The sequence below is a fragment of the Salvelinus namaycush genome, chromosome 17 (genome assembly GCF_016432855.1).
Source record: "Salvelinus namaycush isolate Seneca chromosome 17, SaNama_1.0, whole genome shotgun sequence".
Classification (NCBI taxonomy): domain Eukaryota; kingdom Metazoa; phylum Chordata; class Actinopteri; order Salmoniformes; family Salmonidae; genus Salvelinus; species Salvelinus namaycush.
The window spans coordinates 253924-270315 of NC_052323.1; the positions used below are offsets into that span (position 1 = coordinate 253924).

The following is a 16392-nucleotide window of genomic DNA, read 5'->3' on the forward strand; positions in this document are numbered from 1 at the left end:
AATTTGGGATTTTCAACACATTAATGTTTCTTTATAAAAAATAAGTGATGCAGTCTCTCCTCAGCTCTTTACACGTTTGACATTAGAGAAACTTCCATTAAAGAAAACCTTTGTGTTCTATTAGATAGATCGCTCTGAATCCACGATATGGCAGTGGTTGAAAAGCCACAACACAAGTTTTCTTCAACATCAGTTTATGGTCAATAATATCAAAGGCTGTACTGAAATCTAACAGTACAGCTCCCACAATCTTCTTATCAATTTCTTTCAACCAATCATCAGTCATTTGTGTCGGTGCAGTACATGTTGAGTGAATCAGAATCATAAAACACGGGACGAGTTGTTAAAACTGTCCATTGTGCCAATAGATGGTTTGCACTCACATGAGATTTGCCGTGATGTTGACAGAGTGGCATGGGAGGTTTATTTCTTAGACTGGGTTAAGATGTCAATTTTGGGACACATCCTCAGTAGTGTGCCTTCGAATCAGTGGGTGTTTCGGCCTTTAATTACCTCATCAAAGGTGGCCAGCTAAAGGGTGATCAAGCCTTAGCTTGTGTCCCATGCCCAATTAAGATTTCCCACGGGACTATGCAAGGCAGGGGCGTCCTCTTCCCTGAGCCAGCCCTACAGCTGACCGCATACCTCATATGCCCTCCTCAAGTTGGAGGGATCTGAATTGGGTTCTCAGGTGGGGGTGGGGGGTCATGAAGTTATAGCCCAGCAAGGGTCCTTCCGTTTGATCCAGATCCACTGCCTCTTTCAGCTGCTTGAGAAACTGCTCTGACGGTCTGCCGCAGAGCCTGTCCATGGATTCCAAGTTCTTTCAGCAACCTGATGGTGGAAGAAGCCACGAATCCTCTGCATCCCACTTCAACTGGCCAGACTTTTGCATTCCAGCCACGCTGAGTTGCGTCTGCTGCCAACTCTGTGTAACGCAGTTTCTTACGCTCGTAGGCCTCTTCAACAGAGTTTTCCCATGGGACTGTGAGCTCTATGATGTACACAGCCTTTCGTGAAGGGGACCAGAGTACCATGTCTGGCCTAAGGTTGGTAGAAGCAATCTCAGGTGGAAAAATGAGTTGCTGGCCAATATCGACAAGCATCTTCCAGTCCCGGGCCATGCCTAGGTGTCCAGTTTCTGGCTTAGTAGGAGGATGCTTGGGCCTTTTCTGTCCCTCCCGGATGAATGTTGTTGTTTTGACGGGATTGCTTGTTTTTGGAGGTAATGAATTGGTTGCACTCCTCTTGGTCTCAAGTGCTGCAGCCAGGCTCTTGAGGACCTGATTGTGCCTCCAGGTGTAGCGGCCTTGTGAGAGGCTGGTCTTGCAACCTGTCATTATATGCCTGAGTCGCTGGAGCTGGGAAGAGGGGGCAGGTCGGGTCCTCGCCATACCATTGATGTAGGTTTTTTGGTGATGGAAGCACATAAACAGCTCTTATGATGAAGCTGATGTTGCTTGCCTCCATTTGCCAAAGCTCACTCCAATTGATCTTTCTCCTCTCCAGGCCTTCCCACCGCGTCCATTGCCCTTGTTTAGCAAGAGAGACAGCCTTTGCACTTCTTGCAGTCTCCTCCTGTCTGCGCACCTCCTCGACCACCAGCTTCCTGCGTTCAGATGTTGTTGCCTTATGGAACGTTGGTTTGCTTGCTGCCAGGCCAAAGCCTCCTCTTCCATGCTGGATATTCCCCACAATGTCTTGGTGTCTCAGGGCTGATGTTGCTTGCTGCACAGCCTTGGATGATGTCCATTTCCGTCCAGTTTGTAGGGGAGGTGCAGCCTTGCTAATGGTCTGGTCTTTGGAGTCCTTCAATGTCATCTGAAGTCTTACTTTAGAGCACTTGTACTCCTCCGTTAGACTTGTAAGAGGTAGTTCAAGGACCCCTTTGCCATAGAGGCCGATGTTACTCAGGCATCGTGGGACACCCAGCCATTTCTTCACGTATGAGGTAATGGTTCGCTCCATCTTCTCCACTGTTGTTATTGGGACCTCATAGACGGTGAGTGGCCACATTACCCGGGGGAGAAGTCCAAACTGTAGGCAACAAAGCTTGAGCTTCCCAGGCAGTAGGGTCTTGTTGATGTTCTCAAGACCGTCGGAGATGTCCTGTCTTACTTGCTGCACTTGATCTTTATCCCGGAGGCTGTCGTTGTACCATCTACCCAGGCTCTTGACGGGTTGCTCAGACACCGTTGGTATCGGGTCATCTCCAATGCAGAACCTCACATCTTTAAGCTGTCCCTTGACTATGGAGATGCTTCGAGATTTGCTTGGCTTGATTTTCATCCGGGCCCACTTGATGTTATCCTGCAGTTTTGCAAGTAGCCGCCTGGTGCATGCTGCAGTGGTGGTCAGTGTAGTCATGTCATCCATGTATGCTCGGATAGGTGGGAGACGGAGCCCTTCCTTAGTTTTCTCACCGCCGACCACCCATCTCGATGCCCTGATGATGACTTCCATGGCCATAGTGAAGGCCAGAGGTGAAATTGTACAGCCTGCAATTATGCCCACTTCCAAGCGCTGCCATGTTGTTGTGAAGTCAGGTGTTGTGAAACACAATTGCAGGTCTTGGAAATAGGCCTTTACCAGTGTAGTGATGGGTTCTGGTACGTGGAAAAAGTTGAAGGATTCCCAGAGGGGTTCATGGGGAACTGAGCTAAAGGCATTGGCCAGGTCGAGGAAGATGACAGAGGTCTCTCTTGTCCTTCTTAGCTGTTTGGATCTCATACTAGTATGTTCCAGGCAACCAGAGAAACCAGGAATGCCTGCTTTCTGTACAGATGTATCAATGTACTTGTTCCTCTCCAGGTAAGTGGACAGCCTCTGTGCTATTATACTGAAAAAGATCTTCCCTTCGACGTTGAGAAGGGAGATTGGTCGGAATTGACTGATGTCTGTCGCATCCTTCTCTTTCGGGATTAGCACACCACCAGTAATCATTGAAGTAATTGGCAACATCAAATGGTTTTGTGATGAATAAGACATCTGATTTGATGAGAGATGGAGTTGAATTTGTCTTTCTTACCATAATTTCATTTAAGGTGCTATTTTTTTCCCCCATCATTATTTATATCATTGATCTTGGCTTCATAATACAATGTCTTATTTTTGTTGAGTTTCGTCACATCATTTCTCAATTTGCAGTAAGCTTATTAGCCACTCCTTTTGCCCCATCTCTTTCAACCATACAGTTTTTCAATTCCTCATCAATCCATGGAGTCTTAACAGTTCTAACAGTCAGTTTCTTAACAGGTGCATGTTTATCAATAATTGGACAAAGCAATTTCATAAATTCAACAAGTGCAGCATCTGGATGCTCCTTATTATTCACATCAGACCAACAAATATTTTTAACATCATCCACATAAGAGTCACAGCAAAATCTTTTGTATAATCTCTTTATAAACTATTTTAGCCCCAGCATTTGGAACTTTGGCTTTCCTGGATGTAGCCACTGTTAACTCGAAATGACACAATGAGAAGGTTCCAGTTTAACAAAGTTTACTATACCGTATGAACACACTCAAAGGTAGCCATTACACCCAAGGCTAGGTCCATCGACGACAAGACTCCCTGTGCAGGCGCACTCTTGACTGAGTGATAACAGAAATATAGGGATACTTAAAACATGAACTTAACAGCCACTATATTGTGATTACTGCATCCAATGGGTACGGACACAGCTTTAGATCAAAGTTCTTGAGTATTAGTAAAAATGTGATCGATACGTGTGGATGATCTTGTTCCTGTAGTGCTTGTAAACACCCTGGTAGGTTGGTTAATAACCTGAACCAGATTCCAGCCGCTTGTTACAGTGAGAAGCTTCCTCTTGGGTGGACAGCTTGATGAAAACCAGTCAATATTCAGGTCGCCAAGAAAGTAGACCTCTTTACATCACATACACTATCAAGCATTTCACCCACATCATTTAGATACTGGCTGTTCGCACTTGGTGGCCTATAGCAACACCCCAAAAGAAAAGGCTTTAGATGTGACCTTGAAACCACAACACTTCAATAACACTTGACATAAGATCTAAGTATTACAGGGATATGGCAAATATATATATATATATATATATTTACATTTACATTTTAGTCATTTAGCAGACGCTCTTATCCAGAGCGACTTACAGTAGAGTGCATACATTTTTATTACATTTTACATACTGAGACAAGGATATCCCTACCGGCCAAACCCTCCCTAACCCGGACGACACTATGCCAATTGTGCGTCGCCCCACGGACCTCCCGGTTGCGGCCGGCTGCGACAGAGCCTGGGAGCGAACCCAGCCCAGCCTGGGCGCGAACCCAGAGAGTCTGGTGGCGCAGCTAGCACTGCGATGCTGTGCCCTAGACCACTGCGCCACCCGGGAGGTCATAATGTGTGTATATAATGTGTATGTTTATATATAATGTATATGTGTGTGTGTATATATCTGTATGTGTACACACACACACAGATATATATATATATATATATGTGTGTATGTATGTATGTATGTATGTGTATGTACACTGCTCAAAAAAATAAAGGGAACACTTAAACAACACAATGTAACTCCAAGTCAATCACACTTCTGTGAAATCAAACTGTCCACTTAGGAAGCAACACTGATTGACAATAAATTTCACATGCTGTTGTGCAAATGGAATAGACAAAAGGTGGAAATTATAGGCAATTAGTAAGACACCCCCAAAAAAGGAATGGTTCTGCAGGTGGTGACCACACACCACTACTCAGTTCCTATGCTTCCTGGCTGATGTTTTGGTCACTTTTGAATGCTGGCGGTGCTTTCACTCTAGTGGTAGCATGAGACGGAGTCTACAACCCACACAAGTGGCTCAGGTAGTGCAGCTCATCCAGGATGGCACATCAATGCGAGCTGTGGCAAAAAGGTTTGCTGTGTCTGTCAGCGTAGTGTCCAGAGCATGGAGGCGCTACCAGGAGACAGGCCAGTACATCAGGAGACAGGCCGTAGGAGGGCAACAACCCAGCAGCAGGACCGCTACCTCCGCCTTTGTGCAAGGAGGTGCACTGCCAGAGCCCTGCAAAATGACCTCCAGCGGGCCACAAATGTGCATGTTGGTTTCATCAGACTAGAGAATCCTGTTTCTCATGGTCTGAATCCTTTAGGTACCTTTTGGCAGACTCCAAGTGGGCTGTTATGTGCCTTTTACTGAGGAGTGGTTTCCGTTTGGCCACTCTACCATAAAGGTCTGATTTGGTGGAGTGCTGCAGAGATGGTTGACCTTCTGGAACATTCTCCCATCTCCACAGAGGAACTCTAGAGCTCTGTCAGAGTGACCATCAGGTTCTTGGTCACATCCCTGACCAAGGCCCTTCTCCCCCGATTGCTCAGTTTGGCCAGGCGGCCAGCTCTAGGAGAGTCTTGGTGGTTCCAAACTTCTTCCATTTAAGAATGATAGAGGCCACTGTGTTCTTGGGGGCCTTCAATGCTGCAGAAATGTTTTGGTACCCTTCCCCAGATCTGAGCCTCGACACAATCCTGTCTCAGAGATCTACGGACAATCCTGTTTTCGCTTTGTCATTATGGGCTATTGTGTGTAGATTGAGGATTATTTAATCCATTTTAGAATAAGGCTGTAACGTAACAAAATGTTAAAGTCAAGAGTCTGAATATTTTCCGAAGGCACTTTATGTATGTGTATATACAGTGCCAGTCAAAAGTTTGGACACACCTACTCATTCAAGGGATTTACTTTTATTTGTACTATTTTCTACATTGTAGAATAATAGTGAAGACATCAAAATTATGAAATAATGGAATCATGTAGTAACCAAAAAAGTGTTAAACAAATCAAAATATATTCTTCAAAGTAGCCACCCTTTGCCTTGATGACAGCTTTGCACACTCTTGGCATTCTCTCAACCAGCTTCACCTGGAATGTTTTTCCAACAATCTTGAAGGCGTTCCCACATTTGCAGAGCACTTGTTGGCTGCTTTTCCTTCACGCTGCGGTCCAACTCATCCCAAACCATTTCAATTTAGTTGAGCTCAGGTGATTGTGGATGCTAGGTCATCTGATGCAGCACTCCATTGCTGTCCTTGGTCAAATAGCCCTTTCACAGCCTGGAGGTGTGTTGGATCATGTTTCCTCTTCTGGCGCACAGCTTCAGGATAATCCTCATTGAGGAATACATATATACTTTCCTCTCAAGATCTTGGCTCTTTCCCAAACAGCTTCCTTGTCCTTGAACCTCAGGAACTTGACAACTATCGGCTTGGGGCTGTCACCTGGCCCGGTGGTGGCTTTTCCAGTTTTGTGGGTGCGCTCCACCTCAATCTTCCTGTGGTCCGTCTTCAATTTCTTTGAGATAATTTCCCTCACTTTGTCCTCAATTTGAACCAATGAGAACTTGCCACATGTAGCTATGAGTACAGGACTGAAACCCCTACACAGATTCTAAACAGATGTTTAACTGAAAAACAACTATTTCCATTGATCGTTAATTCCCTATTCACCTCTCGTCCTTTGTTGTGTATTATCATAAAAACTTTCTTATAACCTCCATTGCATCACTGTTTTAAATCATTTATTTGGTCACGTGAATATATTTAGTTATAGTTTTATCTAAAAAGGTTAACTTTTTATGTTTCATAATTTCAATATTTCTGAAATACTCAGAGGATGGTCCTCCTTCCTCTGACCCACCCCTTACTCCACTCCTTTCCTCCACAACACTACCATTTATAAGACTTGAGTCATGCCCATTACTTGTGTTTTCCACAGAGAAGCATATTGTTTAATGGTAGTTGCCGAGTTTTAACAGGCAGTCTTTGTAAATCAGAATGTGCTCTTAACATAAATAAAAGGGAGTATGCCCAGCCTTTGTCAACCGATTGTGTACAATGGTAAAGAAAACAACTCAGTCAATTAGTGATTTCACTATTATTAGAAGACCCAGATGGACCCAGATGGCAAATATAAAGATGTAGTCTATCTAAAACAAAATGGGGGCCTCTTACACTTCAATGTTGTGATGTAAAAATACTAGCAAAATGCATAGCACTAAGAATGAAAAGGTTTTTACTGTGTATTGTTCATCCTGATTGGATAGGTTTTTTACATGGACGATACATTGGAGAAAATATAGAACAACATGAAACCTCTAAGAAGCCAGACCTAGTATTTATAGCAGATTTTGAAAAGGCCTTTGATAAATTAAGACAGGATTTTATTTATAAATGCCTCTTATAAAATGTGTAAATGTATAGCAACCCCAGGTGTAAAATTGTAAATAACGGCTACTTCTCAGAGTTCTGAACTGTCAAGAGGTGTTAAACAAGGGTGTCCGCTGTCACCATATCTATTCGTTATGGCCATCGAAATGCTAGCTATTAAAATCGGATCAAATAAAATTAGAGGATTAGAAATCCAAGGCTTAAAAACAAAGGTGTCCATGTAAGCCGATGATTCAAGTTTTATATTAAGTCTGCAAGCTAGATCCCTGTAATGTCTCATTGAAGATAACTTTTCTGGACTCTCTGGACTAAAACATAATAAGTGTACAATATTACGTTTTGGATCTTTAAAAAATACAACTGTTACATTATCGTGCAGTTTACCTATAAAATGGGCTGATGGTGAAGTAGACATATTTGGTATTCTTATCACAAAATATATAAATTAGCTCTCCACAAACAATTTCAATAGAAAACTACTCCTGATGATTTAAATGTTTCAAATCCTATGAGCAAAAAATATTTTGCTTATTGGGGAAGCTAAACCAGACAAGATAGTGTGCCTGTCAATATAATGAATATGGACTGGGTTGGTTGAGGTTATTAAATATAAAAGCACTAAACCTCTCTCTAAAAGCTTCACTTATCCAAAAGTTTCATTTGAACCCTAAATGGTTCTCAAGTAGATTACTAAGAAAATTACCTTTTTGCCTTTGTTCAGATTGCCGTGTCTCATTTTCGATTAATTAAATTATATTTTTTTCCAAAGTATCTCTCTTTTTCAAACAAGCATTGCAGAGCTGGCTACAATTTCAATTTCATCCCCCTGAAAAGATAGAACAAATATTACAACCAATATTATGGCTTGACTCAAATCTGCTGGTTAATGAAGGACCTATATTTATGGAAAATATGTTTGAGGGTATTTTGTTTTTAAATGATATTGGAATGGTGGAGTTATGTATTTCATGGAGTTATCAGAATTGTATGGGAAGATCTGCTCAATCCAAGATTACAACCAACTGATTACATCATTACCCCAAAAATGGAGGAGGCAGGTGGCAGCGGAAGGAGGTAGGGAACTGGTCTGTCTGCCCAATATAAAGGATCAAAACTGGCGGAGGAATAAAAATAGCTAAGTATATTTAAAAAATGCATAGCATTGATATAAAGTTGACCCTATAAATAGTATTGTTGGGAGATCTGTAGAGACCGGGTCAGTCAATTACTAATATAGTAATACTGTTAAAGTATTTATCTTCAACTCGCAATCTGTGGATTCGATTCAAATTGTACAGTGCCTTCGGAAAGTATTCAGACACCTTGACTTTTTCTACCTTTTTATTACGTTACAACCTTATTCTAAAATGGATTATATATTTTAAAAATCCTCAGCAATCTACACAGAATACCTCAATGACAAAGCGAAAACAGGTTTTTTGACATTTTAGCAAATAAATACAAATATTCAGACCCTTTGCTATGAGATTTGAAATTGATCTCGGGTGCATCCTGTTTCCATTGATCATCCTTGAGCTGTTTCTACAACTTGATTGCAGTCCACCTGTGATAAATTCATTTGATTGGACATGATTTGGAAAGGCACACACCTGTCTATATAAAATGCACATGACAACCCTCTTGGAGTTTGCCAAAAGTACTCTCAGACCATGAGAAACAAGATTCTCTAATCTGAAGAAAGCAAGATTGAACTCTTTGGCCTGAATGCCAAGCGTCACGTCTGTAGGAAACCTGGCACCATCCATACGGTGAAGCATGGTGGTGGCAGCAGCATCATGCTGTGGGGATGTTTTTCAGCAGAAGGGACTGGGAGACTAGTCAAGATCGAGGTAAAGATGAACGGAGAAATGTACAGAGATCCTGCTCCAGAGCACGCAGTACCTCAGACTGGGGCGACTGTTCACCTTCCAACAGGACAATGACCCTAAGCACACATCCAAGACAACGCATGGAGTGGCTTCGGGACAAGTCTCTGAATGTCCTTGAGTGGCCCAGACAGAGCTTGGACTTGAACCCAATCAAACATCTCTGGAGAGACCTGGAAATAGCTGTGAAGCAACGATCCCTATCCAACCTGACAGATCTTGAGAGGATCTGCAGAGAAGAATGAGAGAAACTCCTCAAATACAGATGTGCCAAGCTTGTAGCGTCATACTCAAGAAGACTCGATGCTGTAATCGCTGCCAAAGGTGCTTCAACAAAGTACTGAGTAGATGGTCTGAATACTTATGTAAATGTGATATTTCTTTATTTATATATATATATATATATATATATATTAGCAAAAATGTCTAAATAAAAAATCATGGGGTCTGAATAGTTTCCGAAGGCAATGTATGTTAAACATCACAGCATAGTTGAAAGATGTACGGTGCGTAGAAATCCGAAGAGGGTGGTCAATAGAGCTGGATGGGCTGAGGGTTGGGATGTGGAATTTGAGAGAAGTGGGAGTGGAGTTGCTGGACGGGGGATAAAATGATAGTCAAAGATGAAAGTAAAAAAAATAAACGTATCAAAAACTAAGTTTGAATGACACTGAGGGGCATTGTTACTGCTAATGCCTGTTTGCCTGGGGCTGATGCCATGCAGGTGTTTGGACACATGCTCATTTAAATGCACACATGTGCACATACATGGAAACACACATACACACATGTAAATAGTGCCATAGTGCCATGTAACTCACACACATTCGGTTGGCCTTGCTGTTATGAATTAGTATTTTTTGTCCTTGATGTCTTTTGTTTTTTGCATATTTTTTTCCTGTTTTCCTTTCTCTTTTTCTTCTCGTGTTTGTTTTGGTGGTGGTGGCTGCTGGGTTGCTGGTTCGGGTCCCCGTTTTTGACCTTGTGGGAGATCTGTCGACATGCACTTGAGCAGGGCGTTGACCCTAGTTGCTTCTGTGGGTCGCTCTGGATGGGAGTCTGTTAGATGCCAAATGTGATGTGGATGTTGAGCAGCTTCACTGCAAGTAGATTGTGTTAAAATTCAGGTAAAGTAGTGAATGAACTCCTCATAGGAAACAAAATGGAGTTTTCTAATTGAGTGTAATTTCAATTTCACTCTCTGTATTGACTGAATTAAAAACTGAATGGGCCCAAACAATGTTCAGTATATACCCCTTGGTGCTCGCTACCTATCATCACACATCTCTCCCTCCATCAGGAGTGGGTGGGCGAGCGCTGCCTCAAGTCCCTGTCGGAGGACAGCAGTGCCCTGCAGGACCCGGTGCTGGTCAACATCCAGGCCCAGCGGCTGCTGCAGCTCATCTGCTACCCTCACCGCCAGCTGGACAGTGAGGAGGGGGACAATCCCCAGAGGCAGCGCATCAAACGCATCCTCCAGGTCAGCCCACACAAGACCTAAAACCTTTTTCTGGAAATTACTTTGAAATGGCTTCTTTGAAGCCATCGAGGCCAGTTGTAAGTGAATCAGTGTCAGCCCTAGATGATCGTTGGGGATGGCGGAGAGAGCACAGCAGGCGGCACATCCATTCGAAATGGGGGGTTGTGGGTGCTAGAATTAATCAGTGGGTGAACTTTCTCTGAACCCTGGCTGTAGCTCACCAGACCACATTAGGGTACATGAGGGTTCTGAGTTTTCTGAATGTCATTACTGCCATCTGCTGACTAAAGCAGTACTACAGGGAGAGTGGTGAACTTTGAAGCTAAGTCTCTCTGTGACAACTTAACTGCTTGGCGATTGTTGTGATGTATACATCTAAAAGTTGTGTCCCATCTTCCCGGCTCTAGAACATGGACCAGTGGACAATGAGACAGTCGTCCCTGGAACTGCAGCTCATGATCAAGCAGAGTACAAACAACGTACGTAACCAGACTCCAGTGTCCTGTAAGGTCCTCGAAACACTAACACTGCCATTTAGTCAAAATGAAGCATGATATTACATTTACATTTAGTAATTTAGCAGATGCTCTTATCCAGAGTAACTTAAAATATCAATTAGTGTTAAGTGCCTCGCTCAAGTGCACATCAACAGATTTTTCACCTAGTCGGCTCGGGGATTCGAACCAGCGACCTTTCGGTTGCTGGCCCAAACCTCATAACCGCTAGGCGGTCTGCCGCCCAATGATATTGCTCAAAATATAGATTTTGAATACAATCCATCTGTAAAGTTCACAAGTGTGCCACTGGTTCAATTGAGTCCATAGAGATATAGAATTAAAGTGGCTGATGTCAAAACCCTTCGTAGCTGTAGAATGTGCTAGTAATGGCAGCCGTCTTGGTCAAGGATAGATTCCCTGTCATTGAGTGCAAGTGGATGAACTCGTCTTTATTGTCTCCCTGCAGGAGCTGTACTCCCTATTGGAGAATATCGCCAAGGTCACCATAGAGGTGTTCCAGAAGTCAGCGGAGATGAACTCCAGCAACCCCTCAGGAAACAGCTCAGCCGGCGCCGGAAGCTCTACCTCCAACAGCAACAACACTAGCAAGACGAAACCAGTGTTGAGGTGTGTGTGTGTGTGACATTTCTAAATTCTCCCTCCCATTTACAAATACAGTTGAAGTCGGAAGTTTACATACACTTAGGCTGGAGTCATTAAAACTCGTTTTTCAACCACTCCACAAATTTCTTGTTAACAAACTATAGTTTTTGCATGACACAAGTAATTTTTCCAACAATTGTTTACAGACAGATTATTTCACTTATAATTCACTGTATCACAATTCCAGTGGGTCAGAAGTTTACATACACTAAGTTGACTGCCTTTAAACAGCTTGAAAAATTCCATAAAATTATGTCATGGCTTTAGAAGCTTCTGATAGGCTAGTTGACATCATTTGAGTCAATTGGAGGTGTACCTGTGGATGTATTTCAAGGCCTACCTTCAAACTCAGTACCTCTTTGCTTGACATCATTGGAAAATCAAAAGAAATCAGCCAAGACCTCAGAAAACAAATTGTAGACCTCCACAAGTCTGGTTCATCATTGGGAGCAATTTCCAAACACCTGAAGGTATCATGTTCATCTGTACAAACAATAGTACGCAAGTATAAACACCATGGGACCATGCAGCCGTTATACCGCTCAGGAAGGAGACGCGTTCTGTCTCCTAGAGATGAACGTACTTTGGTGCGAAAAGTGCAAATCAATCCTGAAAGGCCGCTCAGCAAGGAAGAAGCCACTGCTCCAAAACTGCCATAAAAAATCCAGACTACAGTTTGCAACTGCACATGGGGACAAAGATTGTACTTTTTGGAGAAATGTCCTCTGGTCTGATGAAACCACAATAGAACTGTTCGGGCCATAATGACCATCGTTATGTTTGGAGGAAAAAGAGGGAGGCCTGCAAGCCGAAGAACACCATCCCAACCGTGAAGCATGGGTGTGGCAGCATCATGTTGTGGGGGTTTCTGTACAGCACTTCGAGATATTAGCTGATGTACGAAGGGCTATATAAAATATCATTGTTGGTGAAATCTAACCTCAGTGTAAAATCTCTTTTATTTTGTGTACCCCCCAGTTCGTCAGAGCGGTCAGGTGTGTGGCTGGTGGCGCCACTGATTGCCAAGCTGCCCACCTCAGTCCAGGGCCACGTCCTGAAGGCGGCAGGGGAGGAGCTGGAGAAGGGCCAGCATCTGGGATCCTCCTCACGCAAGGAGAGGGACCGGCAGAAACAGAAAAGGTCAGACAACTCACTCCCGAGGAACCCCTTTTTTGTCCTGGTCCCGACAGATATACAGTATAGATCCATAAGTACACAGCACAGGACAGGCCCCCTCTTTCAGAACAGGGCTTTATGAGGTGCTATTTTGGGTTATGTAAATAATGATTATTTTATCAACATTGTTGTACTCTCATCCATAAAGCATAATACTCTGCTCTATTATGATAATTTTTTGCCCCAGCTTTCACATTTGTCTGTTTCCAGCATGTCTCTGCTGAGCCAGCAGCCTTTCCTATCTCTGGTGCTGACCTGTCTAAAAGGCCAGGACGAACAGCGAGAGGGCCTCCTCACCTCCCTCTACAGCCAGGTGCAGCAGGTAAGACCCAACACAGCCTCTTCCCCCATCTTCTTATCCCACCACACACCCTCTATTAGGCCCAAATCCCAACTTGAAATCTGTGTGCATAACGTAAGGTTTCATTGACATCATTGCACATTTTACACAAGTCAGTGTGTGCATCACAAGTGAGGATTCTGCCCATCTTGTGCTCACTGTTGGCAATATCTGCCATCTCATGCTGACTGATGCTATTGGCTGCATTTCCATCTTCCAGATTGTAACGAACTGGCGGGAGGACCAGTACCAGGACGACTGCAAGGCCAAGCAGATGATGCACGAGGCACTGAAGCTGCGGCTCAATCTGGTGAGATTTCTTAGTCACCACTACCATCATAGTCATTTGATTTCGCTGTTATGCCTGAAAGTGGTAAATTGTCCAATATCAGATAAGGCCAGATGTACAGAAAGTACCTCTGGAAACAAATCAAACACAGTTAGTTACTGCTACAGAATACTGATGTTTTGTCCATTAAAAGTACAGAGAGATGTAGAGGTTGAAAATGTATTAAGAAAAATACATGCAAATTCTCTGGCCCTTTGACACAAGTTTCACGGAAGTTTCTGAATTGCATACGTCCCGTTTACATCGTGGCGTATTTAAATGTTATTTTAATATTTTTTTTATTTAACCTTTATTTAACTTGGCAAGTCAGTTGAGAACATATTCTTATTTACAATGACGGCCTAGGAACAGTTGGTTAACTGCCTTGTTCAGGGGCAGAACGACATATTTTTACCTTGTCAGCTCTGGGATTTGATCTAGTAACCTTTCGGTTACTGGCCCAACACTCTAACCACTAGGCTACCTGCCGCTCCTTTTTGTATTTCATTACGCCGTACGTCAACTTTATGCAATCTCGTTCCTCTACTGGAAGGAAAGCATAGGATAGGATTTCACAATGCAATACAAGATGGAGGAGAGTCTCTCGTCAGAGACGGCATTTATTTTGAGAGTTTGCAAAATATTACCTTTTTCATCCAAGACAGGATAAATATAATGTTTCAGGTGATAATAAAACATGTTTTGTGTAGTTACTTTTTCCTCAACTTGTTTCTATAACGTTCTAGCAAGTTAAGCTAGCTTGCACTGCAAAGCAGCTAGCTAGCTAAAAGCGAGGCTAGGTTGAAGATGCCACTGTAGCTAGCAACCTCCACCTAATAATTATCATCAAAAACAAGCCCTATTACCATCACAATAAACTTAAATGGGAGACAAGTCATATAATTGGCTTAAAAGCCAACGTAGTACTCACTTGTAGGAATGGGTAATTGTTTACAAGTTGCTAGCTATCCTATGAAGCTATTACCGAAAACCAAATTTTCATCTTCCACGGTTTGGTAACTTCCTGTCCTTCAACGGGCTCTGGCTGGACTGAAGACGGTGCAAAGTTTGGAAAATGTAAACGAATGCAGCGTCCTTCTCGCAAGAGGGCGTTACGATTCCACTCCGTTGTGGATGTCCCCATTGAAATGCATGACATCCGGCGCAATGTAACGGAGTACTTATGGGTAATGTGAAGAAGGCTTAAAATGAAATTGGATGTCTTATCTTTGCTCTCCAGGTAGGTGGGATGTTTGACACGGTACAACGCAGCACGCAGCAGACCACCGAGTGGGCCGTGCTACTCCTCGACATCATCAGCAGCGGTACAGTGGACATGAAGTCCAACAAGTAAGTCCCAACACACCTGCTCACACATTTTAAACGTCATCACTTCACTTGTGTTCATCTGTTAAGATTGTAATGTTAACGTGTAAAAGTGCCTGACTGACGTGTGTGTGATTTCTCTTCTCCCTCACTCTGCCTTGTCCATCTCTCTCGCTCTCTTCCTTTTTCTCTCTCAGTGAGCTCTTCACTACGGTGCTGGACATGCTGAGTGTGCTGATTAATGGCACGCTGGCTGCTGACATGTCCAGCATCTCTCAGGGCAGCATGGAGGAGAACAAAAGGGCTTACATGAACCTGGTAAAGAAGCTCCGGGTAAGATCACTCTGGATTTACACTGAGTGTATAAAACATTAGGAACACCTGCTCTTTTCATGACAGGCTGACCTGGTGAATCCATGTGAACGCTATGATCCCTTATTGATGTTACTTGTTAAATCCACTTCAAACTGTGTAAATTAAGGGAAGAGACAGGTTAAAGAATGATTTTTAAGCCTTGAGACAACAATTGAGACATTGGATTGTGTATCTGCGCCATTGAGGGTGAATGGACTGGACAAAATATTTAAGTGCCTTTGAACGGGGTATGGTAGTAGGTGCCAGGTGCACTGTGTGTCAAGAACTACAGAGTTGCTGGGTTTTTCACGCTCAACAGTTTCCGGTCTGTATCAGAATGGTCCACCACCCAAAGCACATTCAGCCAACTTGACACAACTGTGGAAGGCATTGGAGTCAACATGGGCTTTCGACACCTTGTGGAGTCCAAGCCCCGAAGAATTGAGGCTGTTCTGAGGGCAAAGGGGGGTGCAACTCAATATTAGGAAGGTGTTCTTAATGTTTTGTACTCTCCGTTTATATGTGGAATATATAACAATTTATGTAGCAGAGTATTCCGTTATTATTGTATTTTATGGAAAGGTGTTATGCTCGGTGTTCACCACAAGAGGTCCCCACTCGCCTAGAATTCAGTTAGTCAAGCAACTATCAAACAGACACAAGGAAGCTTCTCAATTCAATACTATTTGTATCTTTATTTCAAGGTGTTTGGCTCGTTCTCTGCTCAGAAAGGTGTCAATAACTCTACTGTTGTGGTGTGTATTTGCAGAAAGAGCTGGGTGACCGGCAGTCGGAGAGTCTGGAGAAGGTGCGGCAGCTGCTCCCTCTGCCCAAGCAGACTCGTGATGTCATCACGTGTGAACCTCAGGGCTCGCTCATCGACACCAAGGGCAACAAGATTGCCGGCTTTGAGAAGGAGGTGAGTACTATGAGCTTTTACCCTTGGAAGACATTGCCAACTCAGTTGTTGAAGGTATTACTGTTTCTCTGTCACTAAGATATTTCATATTTTTAGCCCACATGGTTCTTCATAAACTTGTCTTTCAGCTGTTCACTAGGAATGTGTTCCCTAAATAGCAGACCTGTGTTCAAATACTGTGTTTTATTTCAAATACTTGATTGAGCTTGCCTG

General features: G+C 43.2%; 1 protein-coding gene across 1 annotated transcript in view; it reads left to right on the forward strand.

Annotated features, from left to right (window-relative positions):
• The window catches only part of LOC120062214 (mediator of RNA polymerase II transcription subunit 12-like), a 91504-nt gene that overhangs the window by 60071 nt on the left and 15041 nt on the right, over positions 1-16392 (forward strand). Inside the window, exons 27-35 of the mRNA XM_039012015.1 lie at positions 10397-10576; positions 10984-11055; positions 11540-11700; positions 12715-12876; positions 13123-13234; positions 13473-13562; positions 14821-14930; positions 15104-15239; positions 16030-16179. Of these exons, the coding sequence (XP_038867943.1) occupies positions 10397-10576; positions 10984-11055; positions 11540-11700; positions 12715-12876; positions 13123-13234; positions 13473-13562; positions 14821-14930; positions 15104-15239; positions 16030-16179 (1173 nt within the window). The remainder of the gene's footprint in view (positions 1-10396; positions 10577-10983; positions 11056-11539; positions 11701-12714; positions 12877-13122; positions 13235-13472; positions 13563-14820; positions 14931-15103; positions 15240-16029; positions 16180-16392) is intronic.